The 25,015-nt window shown below is 36.7% G+C and overlaps 1 protein-coding gene across 5 annotated transcripts in view; it reads right to left on the minus strand.

Annotated features, from left to right (window-relative positions):
* Nucleotides 1–4,086: 4,086 nt before the first annotated feature.
* LOC110629111 (DNA topoisomerase 3-alpha) overlaps nt 4,087–25,015 on the minus strand; it is a 66,039-nt gene continuing 45,110 nt past the window's right edge. For 4 of the 5 annotated variants that reach the window (XM_043949585.1, XM_021776017.2, XM_021776016.2 and 1 more), the window contains 7 exons: nt 21,425–21,463; nt 20,840–20,918; nt 18,367–18,438; nt 14,044–14,115; nt 6,021–6,185; nt 4,841–4,961; nt 4,087–4,614 (listed from right to left, as the gene is read on the minus strand). In XM_043949585.1, the coding sequence (XP_043805520.1) occupies nt 4,392–4,614; nt 4,841–4,961; nt 6,021–6,185; nt 14,044–14,115; nt 18,367–18,438; nt 20,840–20,918; nt 21,425–21,463 (771 nt within the window). In that variant the 3' untranslated portion in view covers nt 4,087–4,391. The remainder of the gene's footprint in view (nt 4,615–4,840; nt 4,962–6,020; nt 6,186–14,043; nt 14,116–18,366; nt 18,439–20,839; nt 20,919–21,424; nt 21,464–25,015) is intronic. The other variant, XM_043949582.1, reaches the window with a different exon arrangement.

Genomic DNA, 25,015 nt, shown 5'->3' on the forward strand with positions numbered 1-25,015 from the left:
TAGGAATGACCGAGGTAAGTTTAGAAACTATAACCTATTAAATGACTCATGAACACGCATATTTATGGATCATGAAAAATGGAAAAGATCAAATGGCCCGTCAAGCTTAACCTGGACAAATCAGGCATGTGAGACAAAATGAAGTATTGCCGATTTTATGGGGATCATGGGCACATTACAGAAGAGTGCCGGTAGCTAAGAGATGAAATTGAGAGACTGATAAGAGACGACATGCTCTGAAAGTTTATTATAAAAGATAAAAAAGAAAAGAGGTCAGAACTTGAGGTAAAAGCACCAGTTTATCCTGATGAAAATGAACCCGTAGGGGTTATTCATGTAATTGCAGGAGGACCGAGTGGCAATAAGGGTCTGTAGAGGTAAAATAACACATATATTTAGCTCCTAAGTCAAACCCCGAGTTTTGAAATTGGACAAATTAGATGACCGAGTGTTTTAAATTATTCTTGAAAGAATGTTTGTATTTTATGGAAATATCATAAATAAACTATGATGTATTCTTTAAACTTTTTTGGTATTTAAATAAAAAATATTGGATGGAAGAAAGCGTAGAGACAATAAAAATGACACAAGGCAGGTAACCGCCAAGCGAGCCACAAGGTAGATATCCGCTAGGCACATGATCGGGTGTTAGTTCCGCTAACTAAAACATTTTATGCAAAGGCCACAAGATGGGTATCTGCTAGACCCATGACCGGGTGTTAGTCCCGCTACCTAAGGCATTTTATACCAAGGCCACATGGGAGTATCCGCCAGGCCTATGACCAAGTGTTAGTCTCACTAGCTAAGACATTTTATGCCAAGGCCATAAGACTGATATCCGCCAGGCCCATGACCGAATGTTAGTCTTGCTACCTAAGGCATTTTATGTCAAGGCCATAAGGCAAGCATCCGCCACACCATGCAATTAGGTGTTTGTCCTATTTCACAAAAAGTTTCTAAGGCATTTTATACCCAAGCCACAAGGAGGGCATCTGCTAGCCCACACAACCGGGTGTTAGTCCCATTTCACAAAAAGTTTCTAAGACATTTTAGCTCAGGCCACAAGGTAGGTTTGCCAGGCCATGCGACTGGGTGTTAGTCCCATTTCACAAAAGTCTCTATAGGCATTTCATGCTTAGACCATAAGGTGGGCGACTGTCACCAGGCCACATGTCTGGATAATAGTCCCATCTTATAATTTCTCTAAGGCATTTCATGCGTAGGCCACAAGGCGGGTATCCACCAAGCCATACGTTCGGGTATTAGTCCTGTTATTCAAAATTTCCAAGTTATTTATTTTATAGCCAATAGTGAGAACAGTGACTGAGTGTTATGTTAGGTTAGCAAGCCTGTTTTAGTCATTTTTAGGCAAAGGCAATAATTACCAAGTTCCTTTTTGGCCAAGTGTTAACCCTTTAATAATTTTTTAGAAATTATTTAAGTTTTATTTGGCTATAGTCGAACGAGGGTTTATGGTCGAGTACTGAGCATATAAACACTTAGCAATAATAATGACAAAGAGTATAGAAGGAAAGATTTCTCATTAAATATAAAAATAAAAAATTACGAGACAGGAGGATCGTTATTAGTTTCCTCCCTTCGAACTCCTAATACAGGTTAATCTATTACTATTACAGTAGAAGTCGGGTCAAAAGAATTGTCTTCGATTTTCCCTTCCTTGTCCTGCCCATCCTTGTTCTCGTCCTCATCGTTCGGGAAAATGTCGTCGATCCAGGAGAAGTCCTCTATAAGAAATCCCCTAATAAGCTCCTTCTTGACAGAGTCTTGACCTTGTATGAATATCTTTCCACCCCAGGCCACCATCTCCTGAAGCTCAGCTTCCAGTTCAGCCACTTTATCAGTGGTGGCCCGAGCCTTCTCTGATTGAGACTACAGCTCCTGGACTTGGCATTTGAGAGTAGCCACTTAATCCTCAACACTCTTCACCTGATTCTCAAGGGCAATCTTGGAGGCGTTGGCCCCATCCAGGTTCGCCTGGAGCTTGTCTACCGACTCTAGAGTCTCCTTCATCGTGCCCTCCACCTTATCAATCCGAGCCTTCAGCCTCAACCATTCCTCTTGCAGGAGTCCTTTGTCAGTCTCCTGGGCCCTGAACTCTAGCATCAGAGCTTTATTATGCTCTTTGGCCATGTATGCGTAGAGTACACTCTCTATGGTAGAATGCATGATGTTGTCGAATAGGTCGTCCATCTTGACCTCGTTCAGGCGATGACGGTCCCCAGGTCTCAAAGCATTCTTGGCTATTAGGATTGACACGTGGGGTTCCTTAAGAAGAGAGGTCGTTTGAGTCAGTGCCAATACCAAATGTTGGATGCTACGAGGCCACAAGGACTTGACCCCAACATTTTCTGGTGTGGGCTCAACAGTGACGGAGACTGCTGTAGAGGCACCTAAAAAGAAGACCTGGACACCGCAAGTCTCAACTCTTCGTCAAGACTCGCCCTCTCAACTACAGCGCGAGACTCCATAGAAAATTACCGTTAGAGAACACAATCCAACAGATCTCCATTACATTTATAATTGCGGGATCCCATATCTATTAGTCGGTACCAATCGAATTTTCAGAATATGTGATAACTAACTCTATTTTCTTATAATATAAAAATAAATAAATACAGAGATCAAGTTACACAATTTTTATACAACCACTCTTGAGTTTAAAGTATTTCATTACACTCGCTCTTTTTTTTCAGTTTACTAATTTGAGCGTCAAAATAGTTGCTATAGGCGCCAATCACCTTACTTTTTTTTCTTGCAAATTGACGAATTGTAATATAGTTTTATTTCAGCCATATCATTTATGTATACATTTGATTTCTTTTCATTTTACAAGACCAAATATTTTGATTTAAAGGTTTATGAATTGTTAAAGACATGGATTTGAATTAGACATGCAATTATGGATATGTTCCTATTGAATGATTGTACTATGGAACTTGAAATGGAATGCATGTTAATGATTAAGAGCCCAAAGAAATAATATAATTATGAGAATAAATGATTATTGGCCTTTGTAAAGGACATTGGAATCGAAGGCACATATAAGGTTGTGGCGTGTTATATACTGCTTAATAGTATTGCAACTCATGGTTATATGATATTATGATTTTAGAGGATAATTACAAAATACGGTAACGTGGTTTGCCGTCTTTTAGAAGATAATTACAGAACACGGTCACGTGGTTTGCCATCTTTTATAAATGAGATGCTATGATTTAAATTACGATAAAAAGAATATCTTGATTTCATTTCGATAGTAAAGTGCGAGTTTTTTTTTCTTTTTCGATAGTAATATAAAATATTTTATTTAAAGGTAAAATTAAATTTAAAAATAATATTTTTTTAAAAAATTTAAAAAATTATTAAATCACAATTAAAATTAAAATATTTAATAGATAAAAATATTAAAACACATTAATCATGCAAGACAAGCTAGGAAAAGGTGCATAAAGAAGTACCCTTATATTTCATTTTAATGTCGAGTATCCAATAAAAAGAGTAAATCGAAAGATACTCAGGTAAGAGGGGTAAATTAAGTCAAAATTCAAACTCAATTATATCATGAAAATTGTATTAAGTCAAAAGAATATAAACATAAATATGTAAGTGAATCTTATAAAATAAATTATCTAACAGTGAATTTTTTTTAATAATAGTTCTTCAAGAAAAAAAAAATTCAAATTATGTATTACTTAAATAATAATCGGCTTTACAATAATAACTTTTTAACAACTAGTCATTCAGAAAAACATGATTAATAAAAATAATTTTTTAATCAACACAAAAATAAATAATTTTACTAAGGATGTCTATTTTTAAGAAAAAAAAAAAAATCTATGTTTATAATCGTATTTTCAATGTATAAATTTATTAGCATCCTTTTTTTTTTTTTAAAACAAGTATCAAAAAATTAAAAATATATATCTCCTACGTATTATATTTCAGGCTTAAAGATGTACTTTTTCTCTTTCATCTTCTCAACTTCTAATAAAGAAAATAACTAGCTCAAATCTTAAAATTATCAAAAGCCAGAGATTTAAAAAAAAAAAAAAAAAAGCAGCTTGTTTAACAAGTGGCTTCTGGCAATAACAGAAAAATAAGACTCCGATCTATCAATATTAAAGCAATAAATGGGTTCTATGCACTGAACCTGAGATAATGAGAGATCAGATCTTGCCCTTAATGCACAATTAAGTTTCGTTAAGCCTCATCAACCGGACAAAAAGAGAGATGTTGCCTTCTCAATTTTTAAAAATTTAGAATACATGATATTGATACAGTTAAATACCGTTGTGGACTTGTGGGCACAAACCTATTTTTACTTTGGTAATGCATCTTTTCACTCTTCAACATTCAAGAGATCATCACCATCACCATCGCGAACCACGATTTGGACAGGTATTTGCAAAGTGTGATGGATCACCACACATATAACACCTGCCAGATACAGGATCACCAGTGGCAGAAACAAAAGTCCCACCACCCTGTGTACCCCTGCCACGGCCACCCCTCCTGCTCCAGCTAGGATTAGATGCCGAGTTACTGACATTTGCATTTGTTCCATAGGTGCCATTATTCGAGTTGTCCTCCCATCTGCATTAAAGAAAATATAGTCGACTCAGAGGAGGGATTGCTTTACTCGTTAGCTTTTCAATAATATTCACTTAAAGCTTTGTTTGTTCCATTCTGTGAATTAAAAGAAGTTTTAGTTTATTTCATTTATTAATTTTTCTATGAAGAAAAAAGTATATAAATTCCAGTTGGATAGGTTTTCTAGAATAAACATGAGAAAATAAGATCAGACAAAGGTTCTACGTACACAAAAAAGTTGCATCCTTGAGATGGACATGAGTAGAACTTTCTTCCCCTGTTATTTGCTGTATTAGCCGTACGCAAAACACATTGTGCTCCACATGTCCCACATGAAACTGAAGATTCCCCTGCATCACAACATCGAAACGATACCAGATATGAAGAATACCCACAAATCAGCGTAACACTTTGCTACATAAACTCACAATTTTCCTGCTGAAAGCAATCATAAGCATCTCAGATTACGAACCACCAAATCACTCAAGTATCAGTTGAAGGGCAATACAATAAAAGGTAATGAGCACATGACACGCCTCATTTAAAATAAGTCATTTAACACAAATTTGAAAAGGTCTAAAGCTTCTATTGTTCAGTACTTCAACTTCCTCTGATTCTTCACATAGATGGACACGGTTCCTCAAATTGACAGGAGAGAAAAGAAGTAGAGAGCGGGGAGGGGGAAGCAAGAGCAAGATTGTAGGCAGTAGAGTTCTTATTTTTTGCCTTGAATAGGTTTACATAGACCAGGGACAGGGTAGCAGGATAGTTAGGTCCGGTTGATCTGCCGGGAATCAAAGGCCCAAGACAAGACTGATGGTCCCTTTGATTTCAGTTTGATCTGGTTTGAACCAAATCCAATGGTTGAAATTTTTTCCAAATTCTTTTCTTTCTTAAATAAAAAAAATGCCAGTTTGACCTGTGGAGTTCCAGTCCAGATCCAAATCGGACCTTGACCAGGTCCAGATTTACATTCCAAAACTACAATTCTACACAAAGTAAGCTGTATCGTCTGTTGCCAAAATTTGAAAGAGTTATATCGATTATGGAATACCAACTGACCTCTAAAATAATGCTCTAGTTCTATAACATGAAATTTTAAAATAAACTTCCACAGGAGGGGCAAAATAAGAAAAGAAGATCAAAATATTTGGTCATTCATGTCCATAATCTAACTGAATGTAAAATATTCCCCAACAAACATCAGCAGCAACTCTTCATGGCCAACACATATTTTCTCCTACAGTATAAGACAATATTATGATGTCTACTACCATATTTAACATTGTCTTGTCTTCCTTTGAGGCTTTGTTAACTAATGATAGTTCAAATTGAAAAAAAAATGCCATGTGAAGAATATCTCAAACTTCAAATTACAGTTGTAGTAGTAGTAGTAGTAGTAGTAGTACCAGTTTGTGGTCTCATTCCATTGAACTGAGCATGTCGAGAAGCTGAAAATTGTGAAGGGCAATTGCTTGAAGCATGTCCCAATTGCTGACAGTGAATGCAAGTACCACGCCTAATGTTATTTTGTTGGAGGTTGCCAGGTGTTGGATTAGGTGCATGACCTCTGGCTGCAAAACACAGAAATGCTTTGAGTCTATGTGAGATGCAAGTGCTTTTTTCTTTCATGGTGCTATTTTGGCTAATGGGAAACAGGGACACAGTGATTCACTTGAACCAACAGGATAACTAATAAGCATCTGAGCAACTAAATCAAAGTGCTTGGTAATTTGTTTTTTTAAAACTGACTGATTGCTAGCAGGCAGCTGTATGAGGATAGCAGCTGCATTTTGGATCAACTTTACAATTAGAATTGTTTTTCATCGGCAGCTAATTAATTCGACTTTAGTTTTTATTTAGACTATATTACCCTTTTAAAATTTATTAACTATAATTTTTTAAATTAAACTTATATGTCAATAAATTATTTAAAATTACAAGATATAATAGATAAATTAAAATTACTATAAGTAATAATTAAACTAGTTATCACATTTAATTTATTTTTTTACCTAGTATGTACTCTTGTAAGTAGTATATATACCCCAATTGGCTTGAGGGGAATAATCAAGTATTTTCTCTCAAATCTTTTGCTCTTTTTTTCTTCTTTTCATCAAAGGTTTCATGGTATCAGAGCCAAAAAAAAAAAAAAAAAAAAAAAAAAAAAAAAAAAATTGGTTCACCTTTGAGTGGCAGATTTGCCACCTTTCTTTGATGACTTTCTGGAAATCAGTTAGTCTTACCATCCAACCCATTCTCCACACCGGCTTCCAATCTGCTTTCCGGTCCAAATCCGGCCCCACGCGTCTCCATGTGCCACCCCAAGCGGCTTGTCTCCGGCCACGCGCAGCCCATTCTCCACACCGGCTTCCGATATGCTTTCCGGTGGTGCACCGCCTTCAGATTTGGCCTCACACGCCTCCACGCGCCACCCAAAGCAGCTTGTCTCCGGCCACGCGTGCACCATCTTTCGGCGACCATTTCACGCTGGCAACTCTTCCTCCGGCATCACCCGGCGCTGGCGACCCCAGCCCAGCAAGTCCGGTCACCTGTTCAGCTCGCCTTCACATGCCCTCCGGCCGCGCGCGAACGCGTGCACCATCTTCCGGCGACCATTTCACGCCAGCGACTCTTCCTCCAGCATCTCCCGGCGCTGGTGACTCTAGCCCACTAGGTCCGATCGCTTGCCCAGCCTGTCTAACGTCGGATTTACTGTTCACAGGCGTAGATCCTTCTTTTTTGGCAGATGCAGATTTAGATTCAGATTCCATGGCCCAATCAAATATTGCCCATTCTAATAATTCTTTTACTTATCTAACCAAGTCTTTACCCATTGGTTCATGGATCCTCGACTCTGGTGCTTCTGATCATATCTCTAGTAATCCCTCTCTTTTTTCTACTCTCGTTTCACCTTCCACACCATCTAAAGTCACATTAGCTAATGGTTCACAAACTCAAGTTAAAGGGATCGGTAACCTATATCTCCTTCCTTCTATCCCCTAGACTAATGTTTTATTTACCCCTGACTGTCCATACAATCAAATCTCTGTTAGCAAATTGACTAAAAATCTTCACTGTTCAGTCATCTTTACTACTGAATCTGTGGTTGTGCAGGATCGGAGTACTGGAAAGATGATTGGAGCAGGATATGAGTCACAAGGATTGTACTATTTTTCCACTTCTAACTCTCCAATTGCTTTTGTGTCTTCCACCTCCGTTGAACTCATTCATAGTCGTTGCGGACATCCAAGTCTGAACAAATTACAAAAACTGGTTCCTAGCCTCTCTTCCTTGCCTTCTTTATAATGTGAATCTTGTCAACTCGGAAAGCAAACTCGAGCTTCTTTGCCCAAGCGAATCAATAATAGGGCAAGTTCTATGTTTGACATTGTTTATTCACATATTTGAGGTCCAAGTCGGGTTAGTACAACTCTGGGATTTCAATATTTTGTTACCTTTATTGATGACTATTCTCGTTACACTTAGCTTTTTCTGATGCAGAATCGTTTTGATTTGTTCCCTATTTTTCAAAAGTTTTACGATGAAATCCATAATCAATTTGGTGTTCGCATTAAGATACTGCGAAGTGATAATGCAAGAGAATATTTGTCTTCCTCATTCACTCATTTCTTGTATACTCAGGGTATTTCTTGCCAAACATTTTGCTCTTATACCCCACAACAAAATGGAGTTGCCGAGCGGAAAAATCGGCATTTAATTGAAACAGCCTTCACTTTACTCCTACATCACAATGTTCCGTTGCGTTTTTAGGGGGAAGCTGTCCTCACCGCCTGTTACTTGATTAACCAAATGCATTCCTCTGTTTTGAAGCATCAAAGTCCTCATTCTATCCTATTTCCTAACCAGAATTCCACCCAGTTGTCTCACCGTGTTTTCGGATGTATATGCTTTGTTCATGATCCTACTCCTGGCAAAGACAAACTCCAACCCAAATCAGTTAAATGTGTCTTTCTCGGCTATTCACGGCTTCAAAAGGGCTACAAATGCTATGATCCTACTACTAACATATATTTTGTGTCTACAGATGTCACATTTTTTGAAACCTCTCCTTACTTTTCTACTCCAACATACAAAACTTTTGTCCCTAGCGCTTTTCCCTAACCTCCAACTCCTATTTCTCTTCCTAATGCAAGTACTTCTAGGTACTTCTTACTTGTTTATACACGTCGGTCTCACCCATCTGCTAATAACAATGACATTTCTCTTCCTAATGTAAGTACTTCTAATGACTCACCTCCCGTTCCGTAATCACCTACTTCGGTCATGCCTTCAACAACAGCAGCTACTCCCCTTGCTCTTCGCTCTTCTCGAAATTCTCATCCCATTTATAATTTTGTGAGTTACCATCATTTGTCTCCTTCCTATTATACTTTTGTCTCTGCTGTTTCCATACCCAAGACAGTTAGAGAAGCATTGGATCATTCTGGTTGGTGTAATGCGATGGTTGAGAAAATGACTGCTCTGCATAACAATGGAACTTAGGAACTGGTATCCTTACCACCTGGTAAATCTACTGTTGATTGTCGATTGGTTTACACAGTTAAGGTGGGGCCTGATGGCAAAAATGATCGCCTTAAAGCTCGCCTTGTAGCTAAAGGTTACACACAGATTTTGGACTTGATTACAATGATACTTTCTCTCCAGTAGCCAAAATAGTTTCAGTTCGCCTTCTTATCTCATTGGCTGCAATTAATCACTGGACCCTGCATCAACTCGATATTAAAATGCCTTTCTTCATGGAGAGCTCGCTGAAGAAGTTTATATGGAGCAACCTCCAGGGTTTGTTGCTCAGGGGAGTCAGGCTAAGTATGTCGTCTTCGGCGCTCTATGTATGGGCTAAAACAGTCTCCAAGAGCATGGTTTGGACGATTTAGCACTCTAGTTCAACAATTTGGAATGTCTCGAAGTAATTCTGATCATTCCGTATTTTTTCATTATAATGGTGATAGATGCATTTACTTGGTGGTCTATGTTGATGATATTGCCATTATAGGAAATGATCACGATGGAATCTCTCAGCTTAAGCAACATTTGTTCAGTCATTTCCAAACTAAAGATCTGGGGAAACTAAAATATTTCTTGGGAATTGAAGTGGCACAGTCTAAAACGGGTATTGCAATTTCTCAACGGAAATATGCTTTGGATATATTGGGAGAAACAGACATGTTAGACTGTAGACATGTGGACACTCCTATGAATCCAAATGTTAAGCTTGTTCGTGAACAGGGGGAGCCACTTAAAGATCCTGCTAGATACAGAAGATTAGTCGGCAAGCTCAATTATCTCACTATCACACGACCAGATATTTCCTTTGCTGTAAGTGTGGTTAGTTAATTTCTTCAAACTCCAAACAGTAGTCACTGGGATGCAGTCATTCGCATTCTTAAATATATCAAAGGAGCTCCAGACAAGGTCTAGGCTATGACGACAAGGGTCACTCACAAATTGTTGGCTATTCTGATGCAGATTGGGCAGGTTCCCCTTCATATAGACGATCTACTTCAGGATATTGTATATTGATTGGAGGGAATCTCATATCCTGGAAAAGTAAAAAACAGAGTGAAGTTGCAAGATCAAGTGCAGAAGCAGAATATCGAGCTATGGCTTTAGCAACATGCGAACTCATATGGTTGAAGCAACACCTTCAGGAATTGAAATATAGCAATACTGACCAAATGAAGTTGATATGTGATAAAAGCTGCCCTCCATATTGCATCAAATCCAGTTTTTCATGAGAGGACGAAGCATATAGAGGTGGATTGCTATTTTAGTAGGCAAAAGATTGAGTCCAGATGCATTTCTACTAGTTTTGTCAACTCAAATGATCAGCTAGCTGATGATTTCACAAAATCACTTTGAGGACCACGAATCAAGTATATTTGTAACAAGCTTAGAGCATATGATATGTATGCTCCAGCTTGAGGGGGAGTGTTGAGATTATTTCTGTAAATAGCCTAGATTTGTACTGATAATTAGGGATATGATTGTGTGATATGATTGAAATATGATTAGGCTATAATTAGGGAATTAATTTATATTCTTATCTAGTATGTACTCTTGTAAGTAGTATATATACCCCAATTGGCTTGAGGGGAATAATCAAGTATTTTCTCTCAAATCTTCTGCTCTCTTTTTCTTCTTTTCATCAAAGGTTTCAATTTTGATGTTAGGAGGCCTACTCAAATTGTTTCCTTATCTGGTAATCGATAATCTGTCACCTTTATTAATTGTCACACTCAAATGACTTGGGTATATTTGATTAAAGCTAAAAGTAATGTCTTTCCTTGTTTTCAATCTTTTCACAAGATGATTTGTACTCAATTTGATACTAAAGTGAAAATTTTTAGAACTGACAATGGAAAAAAAATATGGATAGTAAGTTATGCGATAGTACATCAAACAAGTTGTCCTTATACTAATGCTCAAAATGGCATTGCTGAATGGAAAAACAGGCATCTATTAGAGGTAGCTCGATCTCTTATGTTCACCATGAACCTACCTAATGCATATTGGGGAGATGCAGTCCTTGTATCTACTTATCTTATCAATAGAATGCCCTTCAAGACCCTTGACTTTATTAGTCCTTTAAACGTTTTACAAAGGAAGAATTCATACATTGTTCCACCAAAAGTATTTGGGCGTATTTGCTTTGCCTATTCTAGGACGGCGGAAAAGTTAGACCCCAAGACCTTTAAATGTGTGTTTATTGGGTATTCTCCAACATGGAAGAAATATAGGTGTTATCACCCTGCATCTAGGAAATACTTTGTCAGTATGGATGTTACTTTCCTAGAAACTGAACCGTACTTCAGTACCACCCACTCACCTCTTCAAAGGGAGAATAATGAGCAAGAAGAGGTAATCCCGAATTCTGAATGATATGGTTCAGCTAGAGAGTTCGAGTTCTAATAGATAGGGGGAGATGTCCAATCAGGGGGAGGGGGAGAGAATTGGACGTTTGGACAAGCTAGATTTGAGGAGGTATTTGAGGAGAGACAACGCAAAAGAAGCCATTATGCAGTCTACTCAGAGTCAAGAATCTTCTTCTGGTGAGTTACTCATAACTCTTGAATGTTTCAATGATTTAGATAAAACTATTAAATAAAGAAAAAGGGGTCAGATCTTGTACTAAACACCCTATTTCTAACTTTGTTTCTTACGAATCCTTGTCTCTCTCCTATAAAGCCTTTGCCTTATTTATTGCCTCTGTGTCTATTCCATAGGATTGGAAGGAAGCTCTTGCAGATCCTAAATAGAAGGGAGCAATGATTGAAGAGACGAAAGCACTGGCAAAAAATGATACTTGGGAGCTTGTCACTCTCCCACCTGGGGAGAAACTTGTTAGCTATAAATGGGTGTTCACAAGGAAACACAAAACTGATGACACAATTGAACGGTTTAAGGCCAGATTGGTTGCTAAAGGATTCACCCAAACCTATGGGGTGGATTATCAAGTGACATTTGTCCCAGTTGAAAAAATGAACTCAATCAGAATCTTATTATCTTGTGCAGCCAACTTGGATTGGGACTTGCAACAATTTGATGTGAAAAATGCTTTCCTCCATTAAGATTTAGAGCAAGAAGTGTTCATAGAGATCCCTTCTGGGTTCGCTGATGAGAAGAAGGAAAGGTGTGCAGGTTAAAAAAGACTTTGTATAGGCTAAAACAATCTCCCAGAGTTTAGTTTGATAGGTATAGCAGAGCCATGATGTCCTTTGATTACCAACAGAGTAATGCTAATCACTCTTTTTATTAAACATCATAGAGGTAAGATAATGTCGATAATATAGTGGTGACAGGTGATGACAAAGAGAAAATGACCCAACTAAAAAGGTTGTTGGCTCAAGAATTTGAAATCAAAGATTTAGGAAAGCTACAATATTTTCGAGTTATTGAGGCGGCTAGATCAGAAAAAGAAATCTTCTTCTCCCAAAGAAAATATATTCTGGATCTTTTGGAAGAAACTAGTATATTGGGGTGTAATCCAGCAAATCTCCCATTGAAAGTAATCACAAGATGCAAGCAGCAACTACGGAGTTCGTGGATATTGGAAGATACCAGATATAGGTAAGGAGGTTGATTTATCTCTCACACACTCGACCGGATATAGCCTATGCGGTCAGCCAATTCATACATGGCCCTCACGAGACTCATATGCAGGCTGTATTTTGCATCCTGAGATACCTAAAGTCTGTGCCAGGGAAAGAGCTTCTTTATTCCAAACATGGTCACCTTCGAGTTGAAGCTTCTACAGATGTAGATTGAGCAGGATCTTTCGATGACAAGAGATCCACCTCTGGCTACTGCACAGTTCTGGGAGGGAACCTTGTTACCTGGAGGAGCAAAAAACAAAGTGTTGTTTGGTCAAGTGCTGAAGCAGAATATAGAACAATGGCCCAAGGTGTGTGTGAACTTTTATAGTTGCAGAAGTTATTGGAGTAGCTGAGGTTGTCCGAGAGAGACAAGATAACTTTGTATTGTGACAACAAAACTGCTATCAGTATAGCACAAAATCCAGTCCAACATGACCGAACGAAGCATATTGAGATTGATCAGCACTTCATTAAAGAAAAATTAACGGATGGTGTCTTAAGCTTAGTTCCTATGACTTCTACTGAACAACTTGCGGATGTGTTTACTAAAGAGCTCAATAATAAGATCTACTATAATCTGATTTGCAAGTTGGGTATGTGCGACATCTATGCACCAACTTGAGGGGAGTGTTGACTTATTTGCTGATTCTAAGGATATGATTTGATTTGATTAGGATCCTTAATTATCTTTGTAATTATTATTTGATTATTTGCTTCCTGTTTAATTATAATTCTTTGTGTATAAATAGTCATGTAAATCATTTGTAAAGACCAAGAGTGAAATATAAGAATACTCTAAATTCTCCAAAATTCTTCAATTTATTTATTTTATGGCCTTTTAGATAAAATAAATCCAAAAGTTTGAGCTAATTTATGATTTTGCTCAAACGTTTAAATTTTACTAATTATCAATACCTTTTAATTTTTTTTAAAAAAAGAGCAAAATTGGAATTCAATTTGGTGAGATTTTGATTTTGGTTATTAGAATTTTGTGAAAGATGATCCAAGAAGGTTGTGTTACGCATTCATAGACATGTGGCTCAAATATGATGTTATTATTAGGTCAACTGATTTTCACTTTTGACTGATTTACAATATTGAATGGTTTTGATAAGTTCAAAATTCAAACTTCTAACTAGAATTCCAATTAGCACAAATGTTTTGATTGTTTTAGTATATTAGCCTAAATTTTAATAATGATAAAAATAACAATCCTTAGAAATATATACACTGGAATTAAAAAACAAAAGTTTATTTATGGAGTCAACAATAATCCAAAGCTTAGAAATTACTCATGATAAGCATGCATACGGACCTTGTACACGAGAACCAGTTCCACATATCTCTATCAACTGTCTCAAAGTCTCATCACAGCCACCGATGCAACCTGATTTCCATGTGAAAAAAATTCAACACTCACTCAGGAGGCAATTTGACAAGCTACATTATATGAAGATTATCCATATAACTAACAAGCAACATACAACAATATGTGAAATCCATATATGCACATGTAAATATGAAGAATATATACATATATGTGTGTATATATACAGTTATATGAGAATAAAATAGCAGTAGTTCAGAAAAATGTAATTTCAATCTAGATATGTGAAAACAAGAGAGCAAATAGGTGATTTATTCACAAAAACATTGAATGGGCCTAGAGTGGAACATCCATGTTACAAGCTGGGTTTGATTAACATTTATTCTCCAGCTTGAGAGTGTCAGTTAATACAGTTATTAAAATAGCTATAAATATTTGTGTATTATGGTGTAGATATCTTTCTATAGTCCAAGATTATAGATGATTAAGGTGTAAATAGTTTACCATAATTAGGCTAAAGTTACAGCAATCAGTAGCTGGTCTTGTGGCCAAGATTACAGCAATCTATGGCTGATTTCTTGTAATGTAAATCATGTGTAGATAACATAATTGTTGGACTAATTTGTAGAAGGCAGATTTGTAGGAGATTTATACTCTTACAATTACCATATGAGAACCCTTGTAATCAGTGTATATATCTCTACTGTTCAGAGAATAAAATATATAAAGAAATTCTTCACTCTCCTCTTGTTCCATTATAGGGCTAAACATTGGTTCAATACAAGTTTTCATACTGCTGCAGGAATGACCCCATTCCAAGTGGTTTATGGTTTATGGTCTACTGTTTTTAATAAAAAAAGGACAGAAAAAGGGTGCTTTTTTCTTGAAATGGAAGTGACTTGTGTGGATAATGTAAGGACTTCTGATAATGCTTTTGTTTCTGTTGACTTATTTGCTGATCTTAACTGATTCTAGAGATATGATTTGATTTGATTAGAATCTTTAATTATCTCTTTAATTATTATTTGATTATTTGTTTCCTATTTAGATATAATCTTTGTGTATAAATAGTCATATAAACCAATTGTAAAGATTAAGAGTGAAATATAAGAATTCTCTAAATTTTTCCAAAATTCTTCATGGTATCAGAGCCTCCTCATCCGATGTTGGACCTCCCATAAATATGTCATGCACCAGTAAATATTCTGGGCGTGAGGGGGTGTGTTGAATCCCACATCGATTGTGGAAAGAGGTAATGTGCCCCTTATATGTGGCCATCTAGGAGCCTTTCCTCCTCTCACCGCCGACACCAGGACTAACACTGGCCGATCGCCCAACTCCAATGCCGAAAAAGCCCGCACGTGAGGTTCACGCGCCTCCCCTTCCCGACGAGTGACCAATCGCCTGAAGCAGCTCCGATCACTTGGCTATGATCCCGACCATCTTTTCGACCTTCCGGTGCCGCTACCCGGTCTTTTGGTGAATCGATTGGGCTCTCTTGTGTGTACAACCTTCGGTACTTCCTATTCTTTCACGGTTCATAAATCTTTACCATGGCAGAAGGTAAATGGGTCTCAAATCCTAACTCTGATTACTCGTCCTCCGGTGCCACATCTAACTTTGTAAAGTCAGGTAATGCCTCCTCTCTTAATAATGTTCCATGGATTATCGATTCTGGTGCGAAAAGACACATGGCAGGCACTTCTAAAGGCTTTCTCAATTATTTACCTTCCCTAACGAAAGATAGTGTCAAAATTGCTGATGGCTATTTTACGCCCATATTCGGAACAGGTTCTGTTATTTGCACATCCAACATTAAATTATCATTTGTCCTTCATGTTCCCCACTTTCTTGTCAACCTTTTATCTGTCAGTGCTATTACCAATGCCTCTAATTGCAAAATTGAATTCTTTCTTGATCATTGTGTTATTCAAGATCTTTGCACAGGAAAGAGGATTGGCAATGGTAGGTTGCATGATGACTTATATATGTTGGAGGGTGATCCAGGTTCTTCGATATCTCAAGCCTGTTTTGGAAAAAATAAGGATGTCAATCAGGAATTAATACAGTGGCACAGACAGTTAGGGCATCCATCATTTTTTGCCTTAGAAAAACTTTATCCTAATTTGTTTGCTAGAACTCAGTTTGATTTTCTATTTTGTGATGCTTGTGAGTATGCTAAACACACTAGAATATCATATCCTTTGAGTCATAATAAAAGTCAAATTCCTTTTGCGACTATTCATTCTGATGTTTAGGGGCCTACTCAAACTGTCCCCTTGTCTGGTAATCGATGGTTTGTCACCTTTATTGATTGTTGCACTCGAATGACTTAAGTCTATTTGATTAAAGCTAAAAGTGATGTCTTTTCTTGTTTTCAATCTTTTCATACGATGGTTTGTACTCAATTTGATACTAAGGTGAAAATTTTGAGAATTGACAATCGAAGAGAATACATGGATAGTAGCTTTTCTGCTTACTTGGAGAGTAATGCGATAGTACACCAGACTAGTTGTCCTTATACTAGTGTCTAAAATGGCGTTGCTGAGAGGAAAAATAGGCATCTATTGGAGGTAGCTCGATCTCTTATGTTCACCATAAATCTACCCAAAGCATATTGGGGAGATGCAATCCTTGCATCTGCTTATCTTATCAATAGAATGTCTCTCAAGACCCTTGACTTTATGAGTCCTTTGGCGGTTCTACAAGGGAAGAATTCATACGTTGTTCCACCAAAGGTATTTGGGTGTGTTTGCTTTGTCCATACTAGGACGACAAGGAAATTGGATCTCAAGGCTTTTAAATGTGTGTTTGTTAGGTATTCTCCAACATAGAAGGGATACAAGTGTTATCATCCTCCCTCTAGGAAATACTTAGTCAGTATGGATGTTACCTTCCGAGAAACTGAACCCTACTTCAGTATCACCCACTCACCTCTTCAGGGAGAGAATAATGAGCAAGAAGAGGTGATCCCAAATTCTATGACTCTAAATGATATAGTTCAACTAGAAAGTTTGAGTTCTAGTAGACAGGGGGAGATGGCCAATCAGGGAGAGAGAATTGGTCGTTTGGACAAGCTAGATTTGAGAAGGTATTCGAGGAGAGACAAGGCAGAAGAAGCCATTATGCAGTCTACTCAGAGTCAAGAATCTTCTTCTGGTGAGTTACCCGCAACTATTTCTTCTGGTGAGTTACCCACAACTCTTGAATGTTTCAATGACTTAGATAAACCTATTGCACAAAGAAAATGGGTCAGGTCTTATACTAAACACCCTATTTCTAACTTTGTTTCTTATGAATCCTTATCTCCTTCTTATAGAGCCTTTGCCTTGTCTATTTCCTTTGTGTCTATTCCACAGAATTGGAAGAAATCTCTTGCAGATCCTAAATGGAAGAAAGCAATGATTAAAGAGATGAAAGCATTGGCTAAAAATGAGACCTGGGAGCTTGTCACTCTCCCACCCGGGAAGAAACTCGTTGGTTGTAAATGGATGTTCACAGTGAAACACAAAGCTGATGTCACAATTGAACGGTTTAAAGCCAGATTGGTTGCTGAAGGATTCACCCAAACCTATGGAGTGGATTACCAAGAGACATTTGCCCCAGTTGCAAAAATGAACTCAATCAGAGTTCCATTATCCTGCGCAGCAAACTTGGACTGTGACTTGCAACAGTTTGATGTGAAGAATGCTTTCCTCCATGGAGATTTAGAGGAAGAAGTGTTCATGGAAATTCCTCCTGGGTTCGCTGATGAGAAGACAAAAGGAAAGGTGTGCAGGTTAAAAAAGGCTTTGTATGGGCTAAAACAATCTCTCAGAGCTTGGTTTGACAGGTTTAGCAGAGACATGATGTCCTTTGGTTACCAACAAAGCAATGATAATCACACTATGTTTATCAAACATCACAAGAGTAAGATCACTCTTCTTATTGTTTGTGTTGACAATATAGCAGTGACAGGCAGTGGTCAACTTTCAATTCATGGATTTATGCCAATTCACGCAGTGGTCAACATATCAATCAGTTCGGAAAAAAGAAAAAACAAATCAATCACTTCCATTTCTGCCTATCCATGCTGAACCATTTTACTTCACTGAAAAAACAAAGTGCGCTTAGTTCCTTTTGACATGGACTTACATTAGTTGCTTCATTTCATGTATTTTCTTATTATTCATCATCCAACAAATATATATTAAAAAAAATAAGAAAAGAACAATAATTACTGGAAGCAAAACTGAAACTGAATTCTTTAAGTTGAAATTTCAAAATGTAATATAGAAACATGCAATATGTGAAATTTCAAGTTATTTTTACCTAAATGGTTGACATTGAAGCCTGGTGGTATTTCAAGCTGCCGAAACTTGAATTGAATCAAGTAAACAGGACCTAAATCAAAAGTTGCATCATTAATAAACAATACAAATTTCAAGCAAGAAAGCGAACAATACATCACTAGGAGGAAATCACACAACATTTCTTAGATATTCTGAAGTTAATACATATTGCACAATCACTTAAAATAAGGTGAAAGAGGTAGTGCTGAAGTTAATTAACACCAAAAAAATGTATAAGATATGTATGACGATATTTATTATTGTTATAGTGGTGAACATAATCTATATATAATTAGAATAGATTGTAAAATCATAGAACTAATTGATAGATAGAGGATTTTTAGAATAATGATTTGTTACCTTAATAAGGCCTTAAAATCTGTATATAAACATCTTTCAATAGAGAATACATTAACTATTTTTCTACAAATCTAGTTTGCTACATGGTATCAGAGCTTTCAATTTTTTTAGGTTGTGTTTGGATACTGTTTATCGGTACTGTTCACAATATACTGTTGACGTGCACTGTTCATTAGTGCTGTTCACGAGTACCATTCATTGGTACTGTTCACGATATCCGAACGCTGCGTCTGATTTTTTGTTGCCTCTACCTTGCGATTCCAACCCTGTGTGCTGTTTTGTTTTTGGCACCTCCTTGCTGGTGTTTTGAAGTATTGGATTTTGTGGGATTTGTGACTTTGACCTGCACCATTAGTCTTCAAAAAGGTAAATAACAATATAAATCTACCTATTTTGTTGCTAACTTTATTTCATATGATGACCAATCCTTCTTCTACCTCTTTAATTGTTTCTCTATACTCAATTTCCTTACCTAAGACAGTTAAAGAGATCCTGACCCATTCTGGGTGGTGTGATGCAATCAAAGCTCTAGATAATCATCATAATTGGGAACCAGTGTACTTACCCCAAGACAAGAAGGTCGTGGTGCAGTAAATGGGATGACTCCGTAGCAAGGCTTAAGGCACATCTTGTTGCTAAAGGATATGTACAAACCTATGGATTCGACTATCCTGACACTTTCACCCTTGTAGCCAAAATGACCTCGGTTCGCTTGTTCATTTCCTTAGCTGCTCCTTAGCATTGGCCTTTACACTAACTCGATATCAAGAATGTCTTTATGCATAGTAACCTCCAAGTGGAGGTGTATATAGAGTAACCATCTGGATTTGTTGTTCAGGAGGAGTATGGGAAAGTATACCGTTTGAAGAAACTTTGTATGGTTTGAAGCAAAGTCCTCGTGCTTGGATTGGCAGGTTCAATGAAGTTGTTCAAGAATTTGGGTTAAAAAAAAAATAAGTGTGACCACTCAGTCTTCTATAGTCATTCAGATGTTGGCATTATTCTCGTTGTATATGTTGGTGACATTACCATTACAGGCAATGATCATGCAGGGATCTCTTCTCTCAAATCTTTCTTGTGGGCAAGTTTTCATATCAAAGGCTTGAGTCAGCTTAAATATTTTCTTTGAGAGTAGAAGCCTTGAGTAAAAAGAGAATTTTCTTATATTAAAAGAAGTATGCAGTTGACTTACTTGCAGAAACTGAAAAGTTGGGAACTAAACCTTATACTACAATGATGATTCCCAACAGTTGATGTCAAACACCCATTTATAGCCCACCCGTGAGATTAGGTTTGAAGTATCCATATCTAGAACACTGATGATTCCCAACAGTTGATGTCAAACACCCATTTTTAGTACATTGATGATTCCCAACACTAGATCTGAAGTGTCCAGATCTAGTGCCGAGTTAAAATACAGGGTTATGGTTAAATCCACCCGTGAGATTTCATGGATAAATCATGTGCATCACCTGTGAATGTAATAATCAGATTGCTCTTCACGTTACCTCCAATCCAGTATATCATATCCAGTATACCATGAACAATCTAAGCGTATTGATGTTGATTGCCATTTTATTCGTGAGAAGATTCAAGAAAATTTAAGTTTCACAAGAGTATCTTTATAACAAGCTGGGCATGATAAACATCTATACTTCAGCTTTGATACTAATCGATAGATAGAAAATATTTAGGAGATTGATTAGTTACCTTAACAAAAATTTGTAATCTGTATATAAACACTCTTGTTCAACAGAGAATACATTAACTATTTTCATATAAATTTAGTTTGTTACTATTATTAAGATCATGAAGCAACATGTATATTAGAAAAACTTCACAATGTTATCAGACCTCTCAGTAGTTTATCATTTTTCCCATTAACCCAAAAAAAAAAGAAAAACAAAAAACATGAGAGAGCAACAGAGAGAGATATTACTGTTACATGAACAATTTAGTAACACCCTGCTTATAACGAGAGAACAAGTGAATTGGCCTTCACACGCACTCAACTATGGATAAGTCCGCATAACACTAAAGCAAAACTAATGTCCCATGAAAAATTGAAGCAGTCAAGTATTGATAGTAGAAACCTGGCGTGCAGCAGTTGCAAATGTTGGTGCTTACAGTGGCTTCAAGTACTGGTCCAGGAAGCCATATAGCATTCCTACACTGAAAAGGATAAAATGGTTCTGAAAATAATTACAATCAAAGACAAATAACTAAAAAGATAATTGCTGCAGCACATATAACAAAGTAGCCTCATAAAATATAAACTATAAAGGCCATATTATATTGAGAATAACAATTTAAAACGCCTCGCAAAATTTTAAAAGATAGAAACCAGAAACTTGCAAGTAATTCATCTCTGCTGGAAAGTGATTTTGGTTGCAAAGATATACACGTGTATTGTAATGAAACTAGCAAAAATTGTATAAATATGGTAAGGAGTTAGGATCAACATACTGAAAGCTAAACTGCTTACATACCAGATGATTTAGCAACACACAAAATCAGGGCAAATAATTGAACTGAAATAGTTGTACAAATAATTTTACATAGCCACAATAGCACAGTTGCAAGACAGCTCCTCAACCTATTACAACAATAGGTAAATCAACTATCTCATATACTAAGAAATGGTGCACTGCCAAGTAGCATTTATTTTGAATGCCAACCTGTGGAAACCCCAAGCATCCAACCATGAAATTGCCATCCTGTTTCAAGCAAGCATGCCAATGAGGAAAAGATTATGAACTGCTTTCGATTAAGGTGTAGAACTCCATAAAAATGCATGTAAATTACAGAATCCATGAGAACATCAATAAAAAGATAAAATTGTTATACATCTGAAAAAACAAAAAAGAAAGAGAGAGATTTTGTGCAAGAGAGATATCTAGGATAGTACTTAGTTTTAAAAGATCCTATTAGGAAGAGCGTTAAGGCCTGAGAGAAAGTCTCCAGCTCTGCTAAATTGAATTTGAGATGGTCATGGAGACCCATTCCACCATTATGTATACTAACAGACATCATGTCCCAAGACAACCAGTGGATACTGTTACAACCATTCTCACTCCAATGCCACCAGAACAAATTACACTGCTGCTCCTCACATTGCGAGGTAGGGATGAGAAACACTCATGCAATATTTGGGAATGGTTTGCATAATAGACTTAAACAAAATCGCCTTTCCTGCCCGAGAAAGCATTCTACCTTTCCAATTATGATTCTCCTACAGAGGCATTCTTTACAATAGTTTTAACAAAAAAAAATGCTTATTATATTTAACAATCAGTGACGCAACCTCAAGTACTTGCCATGATAAATTGGACCATTCACACCTAGACCCGTGCTTAGGGGTGAGCAGTATTCGGTTCAAACCGAAAAAACCGACCGAACCGAATTAATTTGAAAATTCGGTTCGGTTTTTAATTTCATAAATTTCAGTTATTTTGGTTCAGTTCGGTTTTGATCAGAAAAAAATCAAAAAAACCGAACCAAACCGATTAGTGATAATAATATGTTATTTTCAATAATATAGAGAAATTAAATCATATAAAGATTAAAATATTTTAATTAAATTTTAAAATACTAAAAATAAAGTGTAAAAAATAAAAAATTTATTAAAAATCCAAATCGATCAAACCGAACCGAATCAGACCGGTTTAGTTTGATTTTCATAAATACTAAAATTTTGGTTTTTGGTTTATTCAGTTCGGTTCGGTTTTGAATCGAACCGACCAAATGCTCACCCCTACCCGTGCTTACATAATTCCTAAGGCTCTGAGGCACATAGGCAACAAAGAAAATGCAGGATTTCTAGAAATTAATTGCTTGACTGGAAGTAGCTTCATAGTCAAAAAGGATCTGCTTCACAGTTCACACCAACCCACTCTCTCCCATCAACTCTAAAGAAGAAGCTATCATTAGCAAGAACAGGTGAAACAGTCGGACTATGCTTACAAATCTTACTGCCATCAATAATACCCTTATCCTTGGGCTTTTTAGCAAGAGCAAAAAGACTATCAAAGCACAAGATAAATAAATATAGAAAAAGGGGACCTCTATGCCTTTAACCACAACGGTAAATAATTGAGGTGTGTGGCAAGTAATGTGTATTTTCCATTGAGATGTCAAAATTGCCACCCAACCGAGCAAGACAATGGACAGAAGGACAATTTCAAGCCAAAATTTCATTAGTTTGCACAGTCACACATGCATGGGCATGTAGGAGACCCTAGTGGCATGCCCTAGGGCTTGCCCCATCTGAAAAGCAACTCAATTTTAGTTGAAAACAAGAAAAATAAAGGAAAAAATTGTAAAGCTCTAAGGAGTTCTTCTTAGCCAATATAAACCTAATTTGAATATCTTATCACATGTTTTGCCACTTCCCAAGCCCTAGCCGCCACTTAGAAGGAGCAGAGGAGGAAGCACTCTGTGTAATTGGAAAAAAGTGTAGCAAAAACGTTAAGGGAATGTAATGAGATAGAAATAGAGTATTATTGTTACAAATAACTACTAGCTGGTATGGCTGTGTAATAGAGCTGAAACTCTAACAGGGAAATTTAGAAAAGAGGATAGGATAAGGATAGGAGTGAGGCATTATCCTATCCTGGCTGGCGTGCTACAATAGGCATTATCCTAACCATCAACTAAATGGTCCCCAAGGGTGAAAGTAAATCTTGATGGCTCTATTGCGCATCTTAGGGACCATTTAGTTGCCAAAAGTTATACTCAAACTTATGAGGTTGACAACTTTGATACTTTCTCTCCAATTCCCAAGTTGGCTTTTGTTCGATTGTTTATTTCCTTAGCAGTTATATATATAATTGGCCTTTGCACCAACTAGATATAAGAAATGCTTTTCTCCATAGTCATCTCCAGAAGGAAGTCTATATTAAGCAACTACCTGGTTTTATTGCTCATTTGGAGTCAAATAAGATTTGTAGACTTCAAACATCCCTCTATAACTTGAAATAGGGCTCTAAGACATCTATTGACATGTTTAGTAAGGTGATCCAACAGTTTAGTATGCAAATAAGTGTGATCACTCAATATTTTATAGAAACTATGATGGTAGGTTGATCCTGCTTATAGTATATATGGATCATATTGTTATTTCAAGAAGTCATGTTGCAAGGGTTACATCTCTACAAGAGTTTCTTAAGTCACAATTTTGCGCGAAGGATTTGGGCTCCTTCAAGTATTTCTTGGGCGCTGAAGTTATGCGGTATGAGAAATACATTTTCTTACCCTAAAGAAAATATGTTCTTGATTTATTGACAGAAATAGAAAAGTTGGGTGTTAAACCTTATAGTGCACTATTGACCCCAAATCTTGAACTTACCACATAAGACACTCAACCATTTGCACATCCTAAAACGTATAGAAAATTAGTTGGCAAGCTGATTATTTGATGATGACTCATCCTGACATTACATATTCAATTAGCGTGATGAGTCAGTTCAGGCCCTCTACTAATATTGCTTATTGAAAAGTTCTGGGGCAGATTATTTGCTACTTGAAAGAAGCTCCAGGACATGGTCTCCTTTATGATAATCATGGACAGTCGAACATTGGATGCAGACTGAGTAAGTTCAAAAGTTGATAGGAGATCAATAACAAGATAACATGTTTTTGTGGAAAGTAACTTGGTCACATTGAGAAATAAGAAGCAAAATGTGATCCCTTGTTCCAGTGCTAAATTAAAATACTGAGCTATGGCACAAGCCGTATGTAAAGTTTTGCAGGTGCATCAATTGTTATAAGAGGTTGATTTCAAGAACTTGGTGCCTACTAAATTATGGTGTGGTAATCAAGTGGTTATTCACATTACTTCTAACCTAGTATTTCATGAGCGAACCAAACATATTGAGATTCATTATCACTTTGTGAAAAAATAAAACAAAAGATAATCTAAAATAAACATGTTAAGACCCGAGAACAATCAAGAGATATATTCACTGAAACTCTAAATGAGACTTGAGTTGATCACACAAGTAACAAATTGGGCATGGTTAGCATCTTTGCTCCAACTTGAGAGGGAGTATTATAGGAAGTAAAAACATATAGATATTTTATGTATTAACTTGATCATAGTGCTTGATTATAGGACTTGATTTTAGAGGTTAATTTTTTCCATTTTCATTAGGACTCTTGTATATAAATATGAAATATTTCATCTAATGACATACATACGATACATATTTTTTCATCTTGCAACAACAATCACTAAAAGCAAGGATGGAAAAAATAGTACAATTAGGTTG

Source organism: Manihot esculenta, chromosome 13 (genome assembly GCF_001659605.2).
Source record: "Manihot esculenta cultivar AM560-2 chromosome 13, M.esculenta_v8, whole genome shotgun sequence".
NCBI lineage: Eukaryota > Viridiplantae > Streptophyta > Magnoliopsida > Malpighiales > Euphorbiaceae > Manihot > Manihot esculenta.